The sequence below is a fragment of the Pseudochaenichthys georgianus genome, chromosome 14 (genome assembly GCF_902827115.2).
Source record: "Pseudochaenichthys georgianus chromosome 14, fPseGeo1.2, whole genome shotgun sequence".
NCBI lineage: Eukaryota > Metazoa > Chordata > Actinopteri > Perciformes > Channichthyidae > Pseudochaenichthys > Pseudochaenichthys georgianus.
In genome coordinates this window covers 7398095-7420834 of record NC_047516.1, presented here as the reverse complement: position 1 = coordinate 7420834, position 22740 = coordinate 7398095, and the positions used below count along the sequence as shown (strand labels likewise).

Genomic DNA, 22740 nt, shown 5'->3' with positions numbered 1-22740 from the left:
TTTTTAAACGTAAGAATGTATAAGAAAATAAAATGTGTGATACGCAGTGAATAAAGCAAAAACAAATATCTATGTTAACTCAGTAAACATCACTGCCGTCAAGTGAACACTGTAGTGTCGCAAAAAAGAAATATGGCGACTGCAATGACAGGACGTGGTAAGACAAATGCAGGCTTTTAACCTCAAATGTACAATGTTCTGACAAAAAAGTGTCCCCTTATGAAGTTTTAACGGAACATTGTTTGTGTTTTCAGGTATGGCTTTCATTAGAAGTATATCTGGGGTGTTGCAATCACGGTAAGCACATCGCCATCTCTGCAGAAGGACAAATGTCTGTAGACTGGTTTAATTAGCTACTCATAATAAACACATCTACGTGATAATGTAACGTTGTGAAATACAGAACTGCACTGTGTGTGAGCAATGTTATGGTATCTTGTTTTATCTCGGAGGAAAAGTATAGACATTTTATTTGTAGTCCACACATAATACCACATTAACAATAGAAATGTGTTTGGCCATTTCACCTTCAGGTTGTTGTAATTTCAATTAACTTTAATGACTAAATGAACAGAAGTTGTGTTTGGTATGGTGTGGTAACCAGGCTCCGTTCAGTGTAGACATGCACTTGATCATATTACCTTCCAAACATATGTTACATTATTCTGAGATGTTCCAAAACACATTTCATACTGTGAATGTAGAGCTATCTTCTGAAAATAAAGGGCAAACCTTTAGCACCTCCCAGATGGCAGCACTTATTTTGTGTGCCAAATAATGATTCGATCTAGTGAACGGTGATTAAATAAATATACGGATTGGAAGCCTATTATTTTGGATGAATACTTAATTGTGTTCCTCTTATTTTTATAAAGATAAGATGTACTTTATTGATCCCAATTTGGGAAATGTTTGGGTTGCAGCAGCATAAAAAGACAAGGAATTGTACATTAGAGTAATTAAATGAATATAAATAAGCAATTCAAATTGTAAACATCTCAAATATAAATAAAATGGCATTAAAAAAGTAGAAAATATACATGTTGATACAAATTTACAGTAAAATGTTCATGAATGTCTGAGCTTGTACACCACACAAATGCAATTACATGTATTTGTTCAACTTTCTTAAATGTGTCTCCAGGTTACAGGTTCTGGGTGCCGGTCCTCTGCAGCTCTCATGTCTGCACACAAGCACGTCACTGGAATCGAAGCACTGGGAGAGGAACAACCTGAAAATATTTCCACCTCAGAAACCAGATGAACCTCGCCGGCCAGCAGTAAGTATTTTTCTCTGCTTTTAATAATTATACATAATGAACTGTTTGGATGTTGTCTCTGTGATGTTCAAACACCTGGATACTGTGGTGTGTTTCTTTCTCCAGGAGGTTTACCACAGCAGAAGGCAGATTAAGTACAGCAAAGACAAGATGTGGTACCTGGCCCACATGGTGAGAATGGTGGAATTTCCTTGTCAATATCATATATTCAGATGACCAACAAAATCAAACGCCTGACCTAATCCTGGCTACAAACAAGCAAATGCAGAGATGCCAGTTGATGACAGTCAGGTCATTGAAAGTCAGGGCATTTTATCCTAGTAACAAGTGATTAATGTATCTTATCTCCATGGCTGCAAAACCATAGATAGATGGATGGATAGATAGATAGATAGATGGATAGATAGATGGATAGATAGGTACTTCATTGATCCCAATTTGGGAAATGTTTGCGTTGCAGCAGCATAAAAAACACAAGGCAATGTACATTAGAAAATTAAGACACAAGAAATAAACAGTCCTAAAATATTTCAGAAATATAAATAAAATAGCATTACAAATTAAAAAAGTTAAAGAATATAAAATAAAATTTGTGGAAATACAAATTTCCAGTAACAAATATAATGCAGGATATTATTGTACTTTTCCCCCCGAACTAGGCCGATGGGTCCTTTTACACAGTTCTCAGTAATTTGCAAACACAACGCTAGATGGCGCCAAATTACCCTTTAAGTACTAGTACTAGTATACTGCAGTGACAAAGGGACTTCCTTCGCCAGTGCTGAGCCTTGCTGACATAACAGTTGGGAAATGTGTAATTGTTTTTCTCATCTCACTGTTTGTTCTCCCTTACAGATCAGAGGGATGAGCATCGATCAGGCCATTGCACAGCTGCAGTTCAACGACAAGAAGGGAGCAAAGATCATGAAAGAGGTTTGAAGCTGCACATTCTCTGTTAATTACGGTTGGCCAAGATTTGGGTTGAATACAATTATACACCACATTCTTCAAAACATATTTAATCACATTCCTGTATTTTCATTTCATTTTTAAATGTTCACAGCTCATGTTTTTGTCATTAAGTTGTTGTGTATTCATACATTATTCTAAAATGACTCCCCATCACACCAGATGGAGTGATTTATGGCTGTCACTGCTTTGTTTGTTCAGGTTCTTGAGGAAGCCCAGGAGATGGCGGTCAAAAATCACAATGTAGAGTACAAATCCAACCTGTATGTAGGTAAGTGTCTGCAGCACTGATGGGTTTCACTGTGTAAACAGCATCACATTATTAACACAACATGACCTCCGGTGGTTGTATTGCCAAGTAAAAAGAACAAACACTTGAGTCTGCACAACAAATGTTGGTGCTGAGGTTTTTAATTAACATGGGGGCTAATAAGAAAGGAGAGATAAGAGGTTCCAGTGAAAAACTAAATAATGAAACATAAGGCGCAAACAAGAAGATACAAAAGCAGGTACTTAACAAGATACAAGACTAGGTACAAAAGACAATAATTGGAAAGTGTGTACAAGTAGCGGGAATATAAATAAATCAAACATTATAATAAATGTTCTTATGAATTGCTGTTCTTTGATTAAATGTATAGTTCAACAAGACATTTGGAGTAAAATGAAACAATCTTTTTATCCCATAGATTTACGTTCAACATACATTGTTTACACCATTACTTTTTTATCGAGTAGTCTTTGACATCCTGTTAACTCACAAGAAAGAAAAGACAGAAAGACAAAACAATTACAACATATTCAGTATGATTTGGTTTTCAAGCTGTTGTACTAAAGATGCAGGATATATTTAAATATGTAGAATTGAATTTGTAAAGACTTATCCATACAAATAGAGAACATTAGCTTTTCCCTAATTATTTACTTGAAACCTTATTAGTTGTCACAGACTTTCAACCTTTGTGACTGAAGCAAGAATTCAAAAATCAGAATTCAGAAAATGACCTTCAGTAAATACAGGTCTTCTTTTTTCAAAGCAGTACATTCTTTTGAGTCCAGATGTTGTGCTGTGTGAGTAATTTATGTGGAGTAGAGACATTATTACAGATAAGCCTAAACTGGGCACAATCTTTGTTATTTTCACCGGTTTTCATTCAAAGTCACCTCTACAAATTAAATGCGTATTCTCTACCATATCTCACACCCTCTTTTATCACACCCCCTCCCCTCCTGCAGCTGAGTCCAACTCTGGCAAAGGGAGGTACTTGAAGCGGATCCGTTACCACGGTCGCGGGAGGTTCGGCATCATGGACAAAGTGAACTGTCACTACTTTGTCAAGCTGGTGGAAGGCTCACCCCCCAAAGTGGAGGAGAGGACGAGCTTCGACCAGGCCAAAGAGTACGTCGAGTACCTCAAGAGCAGAACCATCGTCCACAGCCTGTAGACCTGCTGATAGGAGGATATTTCACATGATATTTTTCTCTGTATGTGTGTGTGTGTCATTTGACTTTTGTAAATAAAGCATAAAACTTTACTTATTTTTTGTATTTTGTATAAATATATAGAATAGAAATATTATTCCATCAGTAATGCACTTTAAAATTATCTGATGACTAGTTCAGTCAGAAATCATAAAGCCCATTTAAAATCTACGAAAATACATGAATTGTGTAAGGTTGTATTCGGGAGGTTGCTTGCCAGTTTCAAGTTTATTTATTTGACAAGCCTATTCCAGCTACCTTGATTTTCCTTTTCTTCAAATTTGTATCTTTTGGACAAAAGTCCTGAGATGCATTTAACAGAATCATGTCCAGTCAGGCGATTAATAGTTAGGCGATCTTTTTATTTAATGTTCATTTTGTTGTACAGTTTGCTTATAACTGCTGGCAATTAACACATTAAATGAACAATGATTACATTTATTTATAATTCTTAAATTAATAAAATGTTGGGAAATTGATTGAAAAATAACAAAATCAGCTCCTGGAAGCAAAGTATGCTGCTGGTAGATAGGTGCAGTGCATTACACAAAACAGATAATAAGATAAATAAAGTACCACACCACAAATCAATGCCATGCAGCTTTATTCATCACTGCCAGTGTGGGCTTCCAGATAAAGTGCACAGCAAAGCAGCAGCAGTGAATGTTAAGCTAAACTTACCTCGTTCTAATTTGTACATTATTTCCTCGGTAAATTGAGCCAGTGGGTAAGTTGAACCACCCCCTGTAATCAAGTGACCAGAAATTATGCAAGCTCCACCCATTTCTCATTGCCTGTGAAAGAGAGTTACTCATTGTGGTCTGGTAAGTAAACATTTTTCCAAAAAAACGTTTTTTGCTTGTCAAAATACATTTTCTAGATGTCAGCTATATCGGCTGTCATGTCAAAAAAAAGTATCCAGGTTTAAACATATATATTGTATACGTTGATGTGTTGGCAGCGTATTAAACCATGTGAATCATTAAGCTAAAGATGACTCTGAATTTTAATGATAGGCTATTTTTTCTAAAATGGTGGCTATGGGGTAAAATGAACCATGGGCCTTGGGGTAAGTTGAGCCAGTTTTTCAAAAGGAGAAATTAATGAAAGTAGGCCAAGTTGATAATAAGAGCTCATTGTAGGCTACATTTAAAGTTGAATTTACCCTGTGTTTGATTGGTAAGATGTATGAAATTGTATCACCATTTGTATGATTACTTTTCCTTTTAACATGTTAAAAAAAATCAATCAATTCAGTCCAAATTTATATTAAAAATATTTGAAAAACTATAAGCTTGTATTTGGTTTGTTATTTATAGTTTATAGTTACCTTTAAGATTTGTTGTAGGTATCCCCAGGTTTGAACAGGTATGCCCAGGTTTGAACTGTGGTTCAATTTACCCCCTGACCTGGATCAACTTACCCCTACACTGAGGCAAGTTGAGCCACAAGACTTTTTTTTTTTTAGAAGTAATATTTTCACTGCCCTTGATCAAATATTAATTATTATTATTGCCAATGATAGGAGACATCCTGAATTATAGGTGTGTGTTTTCATTTTTACTATGTGTCATTTCTCCTTGCTTAGAGGACAGCATAACTAAAATTGGCTCAACTTACCCCACTCTCCCCTATAATATAATGTCCATGTGGTTTTGTTCAGTCCTTCCAAATCATGGTGATCCTGACATAACGTCAATATAGGACGAGTTGGGAGTGAGAATGTAAACGCTAATAAACAAAACTAGATAACTTTGTGGGTAGGTAACTTTGTGGTTTGTATTCATAATTTTCAATTGTAGTCATTAAAAAAGTGGCTGGGTAAAATCTGATACCACAATTGATGTTTGCCACCCCCTCTCCAGCAAACCGCAAGTCACTAAAACACCAGGCAGACACAGGAAAAATGTCCTGAAATAACGTCTCTACTCCACTACTCCTGTGACACGTTAAGTGTGTGTCTGCGGAACTGTCACAACTTCACTGTGATTGGTCTGGCAGTCGTGTTAGGAGTACAGTAGACTCAGAGACAGACCATCCCCACACTTTAGATCTGTGCCGGCGCTGGACGCAGGGTGACAGCAGTCACCATGATTGCTCCAAGGAGTATACACCTGTCAGCTTCACTTCTTCATCTCTTCACTTCGCCCACTGCTCAGTGAGAAAGTGTCCTGCAGACATCTTCGGAGCTGCCGTAGCGCACAGAAAACGTTAAGTTGGGAGTGTCAAGCTTTGCTAGGAAGATTCAGTCTGGCGAAAACTGGAAGAGCTTCTTGTTTTTAAATTGTGATTTTAAAGGTTAAGTCACGCTTCTTATACAAATATGATTGTGTTAATATTAAACTGCACATCATACAACCCTTTAATGTTTGTTTGTATCAGAGGACTGATGTGAAAATTGCTTGTTTATTCAATCTGGTTTGCATATTTTTCTTAAGCTTCCGCAGGATGTAATTATGTTTGCCTATTGTGATGTCTTATCAATCTATTATTGTATTCTCTTTTGAATTTCTGATCATTATTGTCAGCTTTTCTCTAGAAAATTGCATTTAGAGGCAAAGAAAACATCCTGATATGAAAAAGTGTTTTCTTTGGGAATTAGTATTTTCTAAATCTCACAGTGTCTCAGTGTTGTCAAGGCCCAGTGCTTTGGTCTCTGCTGATCCTAATTGGCCCTTGTTTCCTGTTCCTGATGTGAGTGATCCAGCTCGTGTATCTGCCTGTCACCACGTCCCCCTAAAGCCCTTGTCAGCTCTCTGCAGCTTTCAGTGAATTTTCAAATAAAATGCCAACCGCTGGCCCCAATTTCAGCAGACACATGCCCTCAATCTCAGGTTAGAGGCAGGCTCGGTCCCACAACATAAAGTAGCATCGACTTCTGAAAAGAGCAAAAGGCTTCATCATCGTCCTCTCCAGCAGACTTTCACATACTCTGAGAACAAACACAAACATACACAAACATGCAGAAAGAAGGAGAAATGTTTTGTATTTCCCATTTCATTAAAGTGGCCCCATTATTATAATTTGGTTGGGGGTGGGGGTTCCCTTTCCTATAGTGTGTTATATAGGTGTTTCCCAAGGCTAACATATCACACACTCCCCCTGACTGAAACGCCTCCATTGGATTCCTTTGTTTAACTTCCGTAACATGATGATATCACTACGTAACACTTGTGATTATATTGGCTATAGCACTCCAACACATTGTACGTGATAGGCTAAGGGGCGGGACATCGCTAAACAGACCAATCACAACAGAGCCGGCCAGCTAACCAATCAGAGCAGACATGGCTCTGAACCTTTTTTTGAACTTCATATAGCCTACAAATGTGAACCCGAAAATGAGCATAACAGGGTCCCTTTAAAACTGTAAAAGGCACACAGTTTCTTGTTCGCTCCTGACAACTGATGCCGAATTGTTGTCGCAGATACCAAAGATATTACTTTATTTTATACCATTGAAACACAACACACAACATTTTTGAAAAATATCCTTTAAATCAATATTTCAATTGAAACCACGATCAAGAGTCACTGTTTTCTTAAGGACAAACTATGAATCATCTCCAGCATTTCTTAAGCATTTCATTCCAAATGTCTTTTGTCTGGGGTCGCTGGTGTGGTGAAACATTTACTTTCCCTATTGTGGATTTCATGAGAAGTCACCTAAATAAATGATAATAAAACAAGAGACCAAGCTACTTTCCTCTCTGTTACCCCCCAGCATCCCAGCAAATGGATGTCATGGTGTCCAGTGTGTAGGCCTATGAAGTGAATTATGTATCGTCTCATTTCAAGCATGAGTTCGTCAAGCAAAAAGACAAGAAAACGTGCTGCTAGAGTTGGGAATTAACTGAAGGAAAAACTCAAGTCTGGGCTGTGTTATTCCCGATGGGTGAAATTGTGATTTAAATTGTGTACACAAGCACATGTGCTACACAATGCGGGCCACCACACACACATACACACACCTGGATGAAAGAATGGAATGGCATGATGCTTCCTTTCATTTGTTTTTAATGTCGGTTGTCGGTTATTGTGCCGGGGCAGTGCAGCGGAGGCCCAGATTGAGAAACAAATAGAAATCAGAAGCCAGTTGAGTGGCGAGTGCCTCGGGGTGTTATTCATTTCCTCTTAACTTTCCCATTTTTTCACTCCCCCTGTCTCTGTGGTGGCGGTGTGCAGAGAACGACAGCCACAAAATGGTGTTAGCTCCCAAATGAAATCTTGGGCACAAACACCACAGAGCTGGCCGCCGCTGGATGCTGTGCCCTTGAGAAACAAATCCAGACACAAAACATTTTGTTAGCTCTGGACAGCCTCCAATAAAGCTACACAGAAAAAAAGCTCACAGTCTTTATCTATCTGGCAGGAACACATCTGTTTTCAAAAGAAGACAAAAACGAAGAAAGTAAAAGAAACAAAAGTACTTAAGCACTTGTCTGTTCTTGTTGCACTTCAATGCTTTAGTTGTTTTGTTTTTAGGAATAACAACTTAAAGGCTTTCTTAACAGACTTAGTTTTCTTATCACATGCTTCAACATAATACTGCAGCTTTATGTAGAACCCGTAGGCTGGAAAGGCGGCTCTAAATTGTTTATTGTTCCCTTCTTATTAATACCAAATGATTGTCACTCATCTGGGCGAAAGTAAGAAAACGTTTTCGTATGCTTCATAAACTAGCGTTCATGCCTGTTCCGATTGAACACATTTGAAGACGTGGCGAAAAGCCAGCCGTCATATAGATTGTGAGAACGACACACATTCTGGACATTCTCTCATCAAAGGTCTCCATGGCACACAAACAGAGAAAAACATCCAAACCCTACTTTCTTTCACAGCTCAGCACACACGGTCCATCGCCACATTTCAGATTCAGTTTTTTCTGGTTTGTTGCAACTATGGCACCAGAACCCCAATTTCATTGTTGAAATGGTGTCTCAGATGCTGTTCTGTGATCCGACAAGCACTTTGTTTTAAGCTAACTGAGCCTTAAGTAACTCATCTCTCATCCTGGCCACATATTCAAGCTCCTCCTGGGTATCGTTCATCTGCTTTCTGTCAGACTTTAGGACTCCAGTGGCCAAATACAAATTCTTCAGCGTGTTCTGGGTCATCCCTGGGGTCTGATCCTGGTTTGTTCAGGGTTGTTAAATCACCTTCTTCTTATAATCACTTAAGAAAGACAACATTATATGCTGTTTCCTTTATGCGAGCTGGAGAGAAATTGTAGGTTAAACAGCAGAACTGCATTACTCTAACCTTCCTTTTCTGATTTTGTTAAGGATTTGTTGAAGAACACAACAATATGTGTGCTATTCTGCAGTGCCCCTGGTTGCTGATCAGCATTAAATGATGCTTAGCTGGAGTCAATTCAGGAAGAATTGTAACCCCCTCATTAATGTCAGATTTTGTCAATATATCAATGAGCCAGTCTTTGCTGCCAAACATTTTAAATGTTCTTTTCTAGAGGATGCTGCGGTCAATTCCCATTTCATGTCTTCTGTTCAGTTTCCATCAAGGGATATTCCTTCATCTCTAACCTCTTCACATTTCTAAACTTTACTTTTCCCAATGTTATTACATTTATTTCACTCCTAAATCAAGTCTTTCCTAGTTGAGCTGACTGCACAAACTGACATCCTTGCAGAGAGAAAGCAAGTGAACAGTTTGTCAATGATAACAGTTGAATAAGCAAGCATACACATGATAATTAAAGCTTTACTAATCACTGTTAAGAAATGTATTTCATAAAGCAAGTCAAATAATTAAGGAGTGGAAGCCAGGTGGTAAGTGTTGTTTTGAGAGAACATTTTGAATGAGGTGATCAAAATGCAATCCACCAGCCCTTTAGCCACAAATCCATGGTGATAGGAGTTAACTGTATTTAATTTGCACTGGGTGTCACTATTGCATCACATCTGAATCCTCCTGCTCCAAACTGCTCCTCAGAAGATCCAGCAGCAACACGTATCACAGGACTGAGTTTCCCTGAATATATCTGCAGACTCCTCCAACGGAACACATCCCACATGAAACCAGAGACACAGAAACCAATCTGCCACAACCCTGCTGGATATGTGCACTGCATGTCTTTCTATTCATCAAGATTCATTTCAATATTTCAATCTGTCACGCATGTTGCAGAGCCTTGCAGTGCAGGGACTATGTGTAGCCGGCAGAGAAAAAAAGAACTATTAGAATGTTACAGTAAAATTGACTTTGTGTAATTCTGACACTGTGCGTGTGCATTTCAATATTTCATTTCAGCTGTACAATGGTTAATCAAATGTCCAGGCACACAGCCATGAATGACAAGCCCCACTGCATTTGCATTGATGCCAAAGCCCCACAGTGAATCCTTTCCACACAAATCCATCTGGAGCGAAATCACTGTAAAGTGCATTTTGTAGAGTGACAAAGTAAAAAAACAAAACAAGAAAAGATTAACACGTTAGAAGCATGTGTCCTACCTTAACTCCACCAAGATGCATTCTGTTAGGGAGCAGTGGAGTGAATCAACACACAATAAAAGACACTGTTTCATACAATGTAATGTATTCATTAGCAACTTTAGGCGGAAAGACTGAAGCTGTGAAATCCACTACTCACTCCAAAGGGAATTCTACGAAGAGGACTTCATCATGTGGCAGACACAAAGTACTGGCACACTGCTTATCTTTGTATTGACCTGTTTTTGTTCTGCCTGTGCATGCATTATAGTAGTTGGCTCTGGGTAAGTGACCAACAGTTGTACCCAATTGTGCTTTTTACAGTTCACTATGGGATAATAACAGTCAACTAAATGAGACCTGCGTAATGAACCTCACAGTAATGTATTGTGAATTACTTAAGAGACAGACCTCCTCTCCTGCTGCTGACATCTAATTGGTGATCATGAACAGAAATAACTTGAAGCAGAAGTATCATTTTATATCCAATCTTTTGTGAGGTAAACCTAAGCATTATTAGCTGCAGGGGACAATTAAGGCCACGCATTTAATGAACATAAAGTATGTATTATTTCCATGTCTGTTTTCAATTATTGAATTAATTAATTCAAACTTTATTTTGACTTTCTTAAGGAAGGGACCTCATTTAAAATAATTCGATAGTAGAGAGCTACAGACAAGAACGAGGTGTGACAAAAGCAGTAAGTTCTTTAGGATAGATGTTTTGGGTACATATTAACATGGAGAATTTAACGTACATTATTACTTGTTCTTAACCTTTCTCCATTATACAGTTGACAAGGCTTTGGGAGCAGTTTAGGTTTACAGTTTTTCTCAATTGCTAACACACTGAAATTATACATAAAGCACAATTGTTTTAACTGACACTCAAAGAGCAAAACATCGGCTAAAATGTCCAAAACTCTAAACACGTTTTCAGCTTTTCACACAATTTGCAAATCAACATGGCACTTTTTGCAAACCACTGCACACGTTTCTCCACGTAAGACACAGGAATCTGACATAAAGTCACGTGTTAGCAGGTTTAAAACACTGATATTCAAAATGCCTCACACTTGGACCAATGATCAAGAAACACATTCCACCTGACCAAACACCTGATAGCATAATTGTTGGCTCATCAATCAGGATGTTAGCACTATGAAAAGACCACAGGTGAGTACTTTCTTACAGCAACAATGGAAGCCAACATGCAAGAGGAAGAGGAAGAGCTGGGCTGACAGTGAGAGGAGGAAGAGTACTCTCTAATGAAATGAAATGTTATCAGCCATGGTGTGACGATGAGAGAGGCTGGACAGAGGGTTCAGCCTAATCTAAGCCGATTTACTGTTGCCTCTGTAATCCGGACACATAGACTTGAAAACAGGTTAGTTACCAGCTTTCAGCTCTGCCTAATTCATGATATATCAGTGCTTATATCTGTTGTGTGAAACGTATTTACTTCATTACTGTAATTGAATTGTTGCATGTTGCATACTATTACTGTGCAAAAATCCTGCACAATGTACTGTGGTAAACTTACTTGTATGCAACACAGACACTGACCGACCACTATATATCTTTGTTGTTTATCTGAAGGACTGAGAAAAGAAGAGGTGGAAGGCTAAGGATTTTCAATGAGGCACAGGAAGCAGCAGTTACAAACTGGGTTTTGGCAAACAATGCCATCACACTTAGAGAGATCCGAAGCATAGTAGCTATGTGCTGAGATGCATCAGTGTTATTTTTGAATAAAATGTGATTTTTTTTCAACAACTCATTTGTATTTCTTCATTTACTGTATTTCTGTGAACTCATTCAATCTTTCTCTGCAGAAACCTCACCAAATGCTCAGCAGTGTGTAGTTGGGTGGTCAAACAATCTAGTATTATGAATGAAGTGTGTTATATTTGGTGCTAAAGTTTGCATTTGGAAAGTGTTTACGTAGTGCTGAGGGCAGTTCTTAATTTAGCAGGAGAAATGAGGTGTTTTGCACTTTGGGTGTGTGGTTTTGTGAATTGTGTTTAGTGTTCTGAGAAACTGAGTAATTTAAAAAAAAAGTGTGTTAGCAATCAAGGAAAACTGAGTTGAATACTCTTTCGTGGTCGTGAATCGGTCTTAATCTTTCTGAATACAAACAAGCTCTTTGAAGATGATCTATAAGGTCTGTAAATGATCTAATTCTGACCTGAATCTCACTGTATTACAGTTTTTCTCGATTGCTAACACACATTTTTTTTTAAATTGCTCAGTTTCTCAGAACACTAAACACAATTCACAAAACCACACACCCAAAGTGCAAAACACCTCATTTCTCCTGCTAAATGAAGAACTGCACTCAAAACTACATAAACACTTACCAAATGCAAACTTTTGCACCAAATATAACACGCTTCATTCATAATACTAGATTGTTTGACCACCCAACTACACACTGCTGAGCATAATCTAAAGCACTTCCATCTGTTATGGGCTGTGCTCTGTACATAGAGGTTTCTGCAGAGAAAGATTGCTTGAGTTTACAGAAATACAGTAAATGAAGAAATACAAATGAGTTGTTGAAAAAAATCACATTTTATTCAAAGATAACACTGTGCAACATGCATCTCAGCACATAGCTACTATGCTTCAGATCTCTCTAAGTGTGATGGCATTGTTTGCCAAAACCCAGTTTGTAACTGCTGCTTCCTGTGCCTCATTGAAAATCTTTAGCCTTCCACCTCTTTTTTTCTCAGTCCTTCAGATAAACAACAAAGATATAGTGTTGGTCAGTGTCTGTGTTGTATAAAAGTAAGTTTACCACAGTACATTGTGCAGGATGTTTGTACAGTTATAGTATGCAACATGCAACAATACAATTACAGTAATGAAGTAAATACGTTGATTTGCAAATTGTGTGAAAAGCTGAAAACGTGTTTAGAGTTTTGGAGATTTGAGCCGATGTTTCGCTCTTTGAGTGTCAGTTAAAATAATTCTGCTTTATGTATAATTTTAGTGTGTTAGAATTCGAGAAAAACTGCAACAGCTTTGTTAGCGTTGCAGCTGTACCTTCTCTGTCACTTGAATCAGGGCCAAAGTCAGAGGAGCTCACCTTAGTTTCTCACAGTTGCCGCGGGGAAAGTCACCTGATGCCCAGCGACGCTCGAGATTAGAGGCTCTCTGGTCATAAAACGGCCCATAAACACAGAAACAATCAAGGGAGGAACAGGCGTGGGAGTATGTGTGTGTGTCTGTGTGCAGAGAATGTTTGTATGCATTTGTGAAGGCCAGGTGGAGCATAATTGCCCACCTCCCTGCCTGAAATTCACTAAAGCTAAACGTTAACTCTGAGCTGAGCCAAACCTTCTTTATTAACAAGGAACATTGCACCTCTATCCAGTTAATGAAATATTGATTTGGAAATTGTATTGTAAGGCTACGGAATGCTTTTAAAGTGCTTAGCGCCTTTGCTCAGAGGCAACTTCATCAATTATTTTTTTTGATGGTATTATTTGAAAAGGTTCCTAAATCAGAGAGCATTTTTCCCCAGGTTTGGCGTCCGTGATTAGCGTCATATTCTGTTCAGAGGGAAGTCGGGGTCCGAATGGCTACATGTTTTTTTAATGAAAGATGTTGGCATCAAACTGAGTTTCATAATGACGACGACAGGACAGAGCTGATTTAATTATGTGTTTGTTCCTATTCCAGTCAAGCTGTTAAAAATACAAAAAAAGAAGGGAATTAGTAACATTTCCAAATGTAGTTCACAATCAGCGTGTCAGTATAATGGGATTGTGTGTCTCTGGTGTGCAAACTGGGAAAACCTCATGAATCAAATATGTCAGAATTTTGCATGTGTCTGCACTGTAGTATCCATCTGTACAGTACAGATAAGAACCTAATCCAAACCAAATGGAAACCACTTCCTGCCTGAATTTGGTTATTGTGGTATCTGTGTTGAACAGCAGGCTTTGTTGGACCTCATGACTCAAACTGTGAGATAAAACTAAATGCAGGAGATAAAAAAAATGCAGGAAACACAACAAACACAATGCTTCAGCACTGCACTAAAATTGTTTGTTTTCACATCCATTATACTAGGGTGGTGGCAGAATTAGACACAGGTCACAAATGTGTCACATACAAACTATATAGGTGGTTACATACCACAAGAAGGTTAAATGACCCGTTAAATGGAACAAAATGCTTCAACTGAGAGCAGATGAAAACAGACACGTATACCCATCTTGATGAGCACCTGTATTAATAAATGTAGTATATATGTTTTATTCCACACATATATTTGGTGGTTTGAAACATTATTGTGCACCTGAACTGTGAGGATGCCTGTTGTATACAGATACTCCGAATGATCAAAACAAGACCTTAATAGATGTGTAAAAATAATTATATATATACAATAAAACTTGGATATTTGATTATTTGAATATTGCAGCATTAACTGATGGATTATTACGGACAACATCATGTAGTATAAACATTATTACACCATATTGAAACAAACACAACCAAACTAATACCTATATGTATTATATATATCTATATCTGTAAAGCGTCTTTGAGCACCTTTAAAAGCGCTAACAAATTAAATCTATTATTATTATTATCTTGAAAAGCAGTAATGATATCAGTAATAAACCAAATGTCTAAACAAAAAAATAGCAGTACATCAGTTGTTCAATCTGTATACATTGGGTGAGTTTTGTCTTTCAAAATATTCTGGGCCTCTGTTAGGAACATGTTAGCAAAACCATTACTTTAAGGCCCTGACACACCAGGCCCTGACACACCAGGCAAAACTTGGATATTTGATTATTTGAATATTGCAGCATTAACTGATGGATTATTACGGACAACATCATGTAGTATAAACATTATTACACCATATTGAAACAAACACAACCAAACTAATACCTATATGTATTATATATATCTATATCTGTAAAGCGTCTTTGAGCACCTTTAAAAGCGCTAACAAATTAAATCTATTATTATTATTATTATCTTGAAAAGCAGTAATGATATCAGCAATAAACCAAATGTCTAAACAAAAAAATAGCAGTACATCAGTTGTTCAATCTGTATACATTGGGTGAGTTTTGTCTTTCAAAATATTCTGGGCCTCTGTTAGGAACATGTTAGCAAAACCATTACTTTAAGGCCCTGACACACCAGGCCGAATTCGGCCGTTTTCGTTAGTCGGACGACGAAGCGTGCCCTGTCGCCCAAACTCAATTTGGTGTGTCCCGCACCGTCGGCCGTGACACGCCTTATTTGGCCTTTCATGGCCGACGCACAAAGAAATCACTCTGATTGGCTGTTCAGCTAGCGAATCAGTGCATGAGAAGCGAAACGGTTGCTTGAGAATGTCTTCCACAAGCAACACTCCAATGGCTGATAGCTCCAGTACCGCACGAAACATGTTTTCGATGGACGAGAGTGAAAATGGAACGCACATGCTATTTGTTGTTTGTTTATATCACGCAGTCTGTTCTTCTTCTCTGTCTTCCGGTTGTTGCCTCTTTTGAATGACGAATACACACTACCGCCGCCTGCTGGTAAGGAGAGTTATTGCCACTCACGCATGCGCATTTCGTACGTGCTCGGCTGAAGTCTTTGCGGTGTGTTCCAATGCGACACATGGCCAAGATGCAGGAGAACACGGCGACGCAACGGTCGGCGTCAGCGAGTTCTCTGGTGACTGCTTGGTGTGTCAGGGTCTTAATACACATGCATCACAAAGAACCATTAGCTTGTATAATGAGTTATGTTTCTGGCGACCACACAAATGTAGGTCCATGATTTAGAATCTTTGCCTTGGGAAAAACATCTGACTAGCAGCCTAATGCTCAACATTGTTTGCCAGCTATTCACTAACTGTCTCCTTAATGTCAGCCAAAACCGATTCTGAATGGATGTAGGAAACACCCTCATAGCAATCTTTCCACACATTGACATAATTCATTATGTAGAAACAGGCTGAAACAAGTGCTGCATTGTATTTTGTATTTCTCTTTTAATTAGAGTCACCAATGGCCTAATAAAGTCTCTTTCATTCACCATTTTTTTTTTTTAAATATAGGCAAGGCAAGTTTATTTATATAGCACTTTTCAACACAAGGCAATTCAAAGTGCTTTACAAAAAATGAAAGACATTAAGAAAATGGCATTTAAAATCAGTCATTAAAAAGAAAAGCTAATAAAATAAACATTAAAAGAAAAAATACATGGATAAAAGTTACAGTGCAGTCTAAGATATGAATAGTTCAATTAAAAGCAGCGGCAAAAATAAAAGTTGTTAGTCTGGATTTAAAAGTAGTCAGAGTTGCAGTGGACCTGCAGGTTTCTGGGAGTTTGTTCCAGATATTTGGAGCATAATAACTGAACGCTGATTTCCCATGTTTAGTTCTGACTCTGGGGACAGAAAGCTGACCAGTCCCTGAAGACCTGAGAGATCTGGATGGTTCATAATTTAGCAGGATGTCAGAAATGTATTTTGGGCCTAAACCATTCAGTGCTTTATAAACCAGCAGCAGTATTTTGAAATCTATTCTTTGACACACAGGAAGCCAATGTAAAGACTTCAGAACAGGAGTGATGTGATCCACTTTCTTAGTGTTAGTGAGGACTCGAGCAGCGGCGTTCTGAATCAGCTGCAGCTTTCTAATAGATTTTTTAGTGAGACCTGTGAAGACACCATTGCAGTAGTCGAGTCTACTGAAGATAAAAGCATGGACAAGTTTTTCCAAATCCTGCTGTGACATTAGTCTTTTAATCCTAGATATGTTCTTTAGGTGATAGTACGCTGATTTAGTAACTGTTTTAATGTGACTGTTGAAACTCAGGTCAGAGTCCATGACTACACCTAGATTTCTGGCTTTATCTGTTGTTTTGAACATTGCAGACTGAAGTTCAGCACTAACTTTTAAACGTTCTGCCTTGGCTCCAAAAACCATTACCTCAGTTTTATCTTTGTTTAATTGGAGAAAGTTCTGACACATCCAGTCATTGATTTGTTCAATGCACTTACTCAGTGTTTGAATTGGAGCATAGTCTCCTGGTGAAATTGTTACGTACATTTGTGTGTCATCTGCATAGCTATGGTAACTTATTTTGCTGTTCTTCATTATCTGAGCCAGTGGTAGCATGTAGATGTTAAAGAGAAGAGGCCCCAAGATGGAGCCTTGAGGTACCCCACATGTCATATGTGTCAACTCAGATGTGTATTTACCTATAGAAACAAAGTTGTTTCTGTCCTTTAAGTAGGATTCAAACCAATTAAGAACTGTTTCCGAAAGTCCCACCCAGTTTTCCAGTCGGTCTAGTAATATGTCGTGGTCAACAGTGTCAAACGCAGCACTATGAGATCTAATAATGCTAACACTGAAGTTCTGCCACTGTCTGTGTTTAAGTGGATGTCATTGAAGACCTTTACAAGAGCAGTCTCAGTGCTGTGGTTTGGACGAAAGCCTGACCGAAACACATCAAAACAGTTATTTAAATGTAAGAAACTACTCAACTGTTGAAAAACAACTTTTTCAATGATTTTACCTAGAAATGGGATGTTTGATATGGGCCTGTAATTGTTCATTACTGAAGCATCTAGATCAGTGGTTCTCAACTGGTCAGGCCTCGGGACCCACTTTTACATCGCGACCCAACATTTTGAAGCACTCAAATCTATTCAACAAAAAAATCGTGCAGTAATATATACGCTTTTCAGCATACAATATTAATAAAAGTGAAGTACAGTGCATATATCCCTTATATCCCTTCACAGAACTAAAGTATGCTTTTAAAAAAGGTTTATTGAGATGATGGAATCAAAGCTGAACTATATAAAAAGGCACGCATGCTGAAAACCCAACCCCAGCAGGGAGGTCTGGGGGGATTCTCTCCCAGGAGATTTTTAGAAATACTAACATAAACTATGCATTCTGGTACACTCTGAGAAGAAAATAAATAAATCTATTACTAGCTTCTCCGTGGGGACTTCCGGCAACAATCTTGATTCTGATTGGCCAGAAGACTCGAAAAAACATCAGCAAAGATATTTTATTGAGAAGATGATCACGATGTGACAGAAGTTTTCAAAACCGTTTATGGTCTCCGGTACTTCCAGTCCAACGCCGACTGCATGCACAGTGTTAGAAAATCGGGCCTTCAAAGTAAAAGTTTGACTTTTCCCCCCAAAAACACACACATCCGCGCGCGACCCACTCGAAATGGGTCCGCGACCCACCAGTTGAGAACCACTGATCTAGATTATTCTTTTTTAAGAGCGGTTTAATGACTGCAGTTTTCAGGGCCTGTGGAAAAATATCTGAGTGAAGAGATTTGTTTACTATATGAAGTAGATCTGAGGCCATGCAAGGCAAAACATCTTTGAAAAATCCTGTTGGAATAATATCAAGGCAGCAGGAGGAGGATTTCAGAAGTTGTACAATGTCCTCTAGGTTTTTATCATTCATCTGATGGAATTGTGTCATGGTGTTTGAATTGATTTTAAGTGGACACAGAGACAACACATTTGCTGTACCTGATGCAGAGGCACTGACTGCTTGTCTGATTTTCTGAATTTTGTCAGTGAAGAAGGAGGCAAAATCATTGCACGCCCTGGTGGATAGAAATTCAGTGGCTACTGACACTGGGGGGTTAGTTAGTCTGTCGTGCGTTGTTTTTGTTTTTGGCAATGATGTCAGAGAAGAACGATTGTCGTGCGTTTTTCAATTCCAAATTATAAAGGCCAAGTCTTTATAGATTTCAAAGTGAACCTGGAGATTTGTTTTTCGCCACCTGCGTTCAGCTTTTCGACATTCTCTTTTTTCTGTTTTCACGGTCATGGCCTTTCTCCATGGAGATATTTTCTTGCCAGACACTTCCTTTACCTTAGTTGGAGCAATGGCATCTATAACATTTTTAATTTTTGAATTAAAACGATCTACTAGCTCATTTACTGAGATGTTAGCAGGGGCAAGTGTGGAAAAAAAATTCTGAGTAAACATTTCCCTAGTATTTTCAGTTAAATATCGCTTTGTGGTTACCTCTTTTTGAACATTTTTGTGAACAGAAATAGAGCTCTCAAAGAAAACACAGGAATGGTCAGAGAGTGCAACATCAGTCACCACAACCTTAGAGCTATTCAGACCCTTTGAGATAATTAAGTCCAGAGTGTGCCCCTTATTGTGCGTGGGCTCCGTCACATGCTGAGTCAGTCCATAGCAACACACTCTCACTCCCTAAGCGTCCAATAGCGACGTTTGGTCAGTGTCCGTGGCGTCCAATTGTGACGCTCCTAGGCTCTTTCAGCGTCATAAAGGGACGCAAATAGCTTTCAACTGATTGCAATGTATTCCCATCTGCGTCGGGATTTGACGCTCATGGAAGCACGGCATTCGTTTATGTCGGCTGCCCTTAAAGGTAATGTGAGCGTCCATTCCCAGGAGTAAAGGATGGCAGAAGACACTACACTACCCAGAATCCCCAGCTATCGTTTGGACTACACCATGTGCTCTGTTTGATAAACCCTGTGATAGTCCTCAAGCTCTGTGATTGGAGAGTGTGCTCCGAGGGTTAAGCCGATTCTCGAACAGCACTTGAAATGGGATGGAACCACGGCAGACTGTCCAAAACTGGATTTGAACGGGTCCACCGCGTCCCCCCTCCCCCACCCCGTCCCCAGAACTACACATGCTGGCTATTCTGTTTCGCAACATGTTCTCTATGGCACGTCTCTACTGGGAGTTGTAGTTTTAAAAGACGTTTTCGTATTTCCCATAATAAGAAGTTGCCAGTATTTAACTGTGTACATCCCTGGAGGTTTAGGGGACAGGAAACACTCACATTTAAAACATATAATTAATAAATGGGTGAAAATTGCTTGTGCCCATTATGGGCAGTATTAATATATATACCCACATGCCAGCTAAGGTCAGAAGAGCTTTATTTAACAGCTGGTCTTATGTGTGTGACCCCTGTGATAACATTACATTACATTAATTGATAAGCCTGAAACATGCACTTGTCAAGGTTCAGAGGCACATTTTGCAAATATGGCAGTAGCCATCGATCAGCTTAAGATAAGATATACTTTATTGATCCCAAGTTGGAACATTTGCGTTACATCAGCATGTGTAACAGTTAAATATGCAGTTGTCTTTATTTGAAAATCATTTAGTATAATCACACCAATTCTGTGTTTTATATTCAACAATTCTGTGTTCTTTATTTATTGATTGTTCAATACCTGACAAGGCCGGAGATGAAATATCTACATACATCTTATGCATCGTATGCACAAATATTGATAGATGTCATGTCTTGTAATGCACTATTGAGGAACCTGCAACCCAAGTTTTTCATTCAGTGCAGAACTACACCACAATTGTGTAGGCCTATATGATATGTCAATAAACCTTAGAAAATCATGAAATCTTGAAAGGGATGTGCAAAATAGTCATTACATACAGTCTTTAATTAACTATTAGTAGAGAATAACGAGTAATGAATATACTTTATAGGGATCGTATTAATATCTAATAATAAAAATAATTAAATTCAATAACATGCTTTAACCACCAGGTGTCCCTTTATATCATCTGTGCACCTTTATGGTGTAAATACAGCCTATCTATCAATTGGATCAAATATAAAAGTGAGCCGAATTAGTGTTGATACTGCAAGGAGACGTATTGTGTGAAAAGAAATGTAAGATGTTGTTTAATGGCTGATATATTTATGATCCACGTCACGTTTTCAGTTCCTCATGTTTGTCTTCTCATCAGGGCTCTATAAATACAGAACTACGGCAGATATGTAATATGTAATGCAGCCGAACCGTGTATTACAATGCCGTTATGTGATGACTTTCAAAGAGAAAAGCAAGCATACTCGGAATAAAGTATTATTATTATTTTAAAAAATGTTTTCGGTCTGTTTCCGGTATTTGTTAATGACGATGTGCTGTGAGATGTGAGACTGGAATTGCACAGGGGGGAAATAACGTAGGCTATCTTTAGATGCGGATTTTGTTAAACTAATATGTTTAGGCTGTGGACCAACACTATACATTGACGGGGAAGGGGGTAGCAATAAAGATAACACCATTAAACAGTTACACAACATAACAGAAATAATATCGATAGCAGCGTCCCTAGCAACCACCTTTGTAACAATGAAAACGTCGCGATTTCCTGAAGTAGTCTTCATAATAACTAGCAAACTAAAGATCATGTACATCCACTGCACACATAATCTGAAATAACAACTCATATTTCTCGCATCAAATGACATCAAAACGCATTTTAATGGCCAAACTAACTTTAAAATAGGCATTTTCTACCGAGAATAAAACGAAATTTCGGCCATGTTTTCTTTTTCTGCAGGGAGAAATTTGAAGATCATGTGACATAGACGCCAGCCATCGGAATGAATGGTGAAAAAAACGGGGTTTGTCAAACAGAGCACATGGTGTAGTTCAAACGATAGCTGGGGATTCTGGGTAGTGTAGTGTCTTCTGCCATCCTTTACTCCTGGGAATGGACGCTCACAAAACAAAATATTTGTTTCTCCGAATCGAAGGGGAAAAATACAAAAGCATTGCACACAATTTAAACCAATCAATGTTGTGTAATTAACAAGGATAATCTGGTGTTTTTTAGTCGATGAGTAGTGCAGATATCACTGTAAAATCAATCGACAGTAAGAGGAATACTTACTTCCGGGTGTACAATTCTCCGTTATCCAATGGGAATGGATGCTCACATTGCCTTTAAGGGCAGCCGGCATAAACGAATGCCGTGCTTCCATGAGCGTCAAATCCCGACGCAGATAGGAATACATTGCAATCAGTTGAAAGCTATGTGCGTCCCTTTATGACGCTAAAGGAGCCTAGGAGCGTCACAATTGGACGCCACGGACACTGACCAAACGTCACTATTGGACGCTTAGGGAGTGAGAGTGTGTTGGTCCATAGCTATCAAGAACGCAAAACAGTTATTTTGCCCCTCTGTCCTGGGGGTTGTCAACATGGATATTAAAATCACCAACAATGACTAGACGGTCAAAGTCAATACACACTATAGACAGCAGTTCAGTAAAGTCATCAAATAAGCTTGCACAGTATTTGGGTGGTCTATAGATATTTAGGAACAGAGCTCGAGAGGAACATTTCAGCTGAAGGGCCACATATTCAAAAGAAGCAAAGTTCCCATAAGATGTCTTCCTGCATTGAAGGGAATCATTGCACAGAATAGCAACTCCACCCCCTTTCTTATGCATTCTTTCCTGACTCATAAAACTAAAGTTGGGAGGTGTTGATTCGATAAGAACAGCTGCACTGTTATTTTGTTCAATCCAAGTTTCTGTTAAAAACATAAAATCAAGATTGTGCTCAGTGATAAAATCATTGATTAAAAATGTTTTTCCTGCCAAAGACCTGACATTTAATAAAGCTAGGGCATGGTGATGAAGCCGGGGGAGATGGTGCGCATCTCTGCTTCGGTGATTTTGGTGGGCGTCGTTGAGGGGCGGGGGTAAAGGACATGCTGCCAACCCTG

The 22740-nt window shown here is 38.6% G+C and overlaps 1 protein-coding gene across 1 annotated transcript; it reads left to right on the top strand.

Annotated features, from left to right (window-relative positions):
- The first annotated feature begins 95 nt into the window (after positions 1 to 95).
- On the top strand, positions 96 to 3784 carry mrpl22 (mitochondrial ribosomal protein L22). The gene is made up of 7 exons (XM_034099340.1): positions 96 to 157; positions 255 to 297; positions 1145 to 1280; positions 1386 to 1451; positions 2136 to 2213; positions 2451 to 2520; positions 3486 to 3784. The coding sequence occupies exons 1-7, from the start codon at positions 133 to 135 to the stop codon at positions 3692 to 3694; spliced, it is 627 nt and encodes a 208-aa protein (XP_033955231.1). The 5' UTR covers positions 96 to 132; the 3' UTR covers positions 3695 to 3784.
- Positions 3785 to 22740: the final 18956 nt, after the last annotated feature.

Coding starts and splice junctions, on each gene's coding strand:
- mrpl22 (XM_034099340.1), top strand. CDS start 133: ATGGCGACTGCAATGACAGGACGTG. Junction 1,281..1,385: donor ATGAACCTCGCCGGCCAGCA/GTAAGTATTTTT, acceptor TTCTTTCTCCAG/GAGGTTTACCACAGCAGAAG. Junction 2,521..3,485: donor CAAATCCAACCTGTATGTAG/GTAAGTGTCTGC, acceptor CCCCTCCTGCAG/CTGAGTCCAACTCTGGCAAA.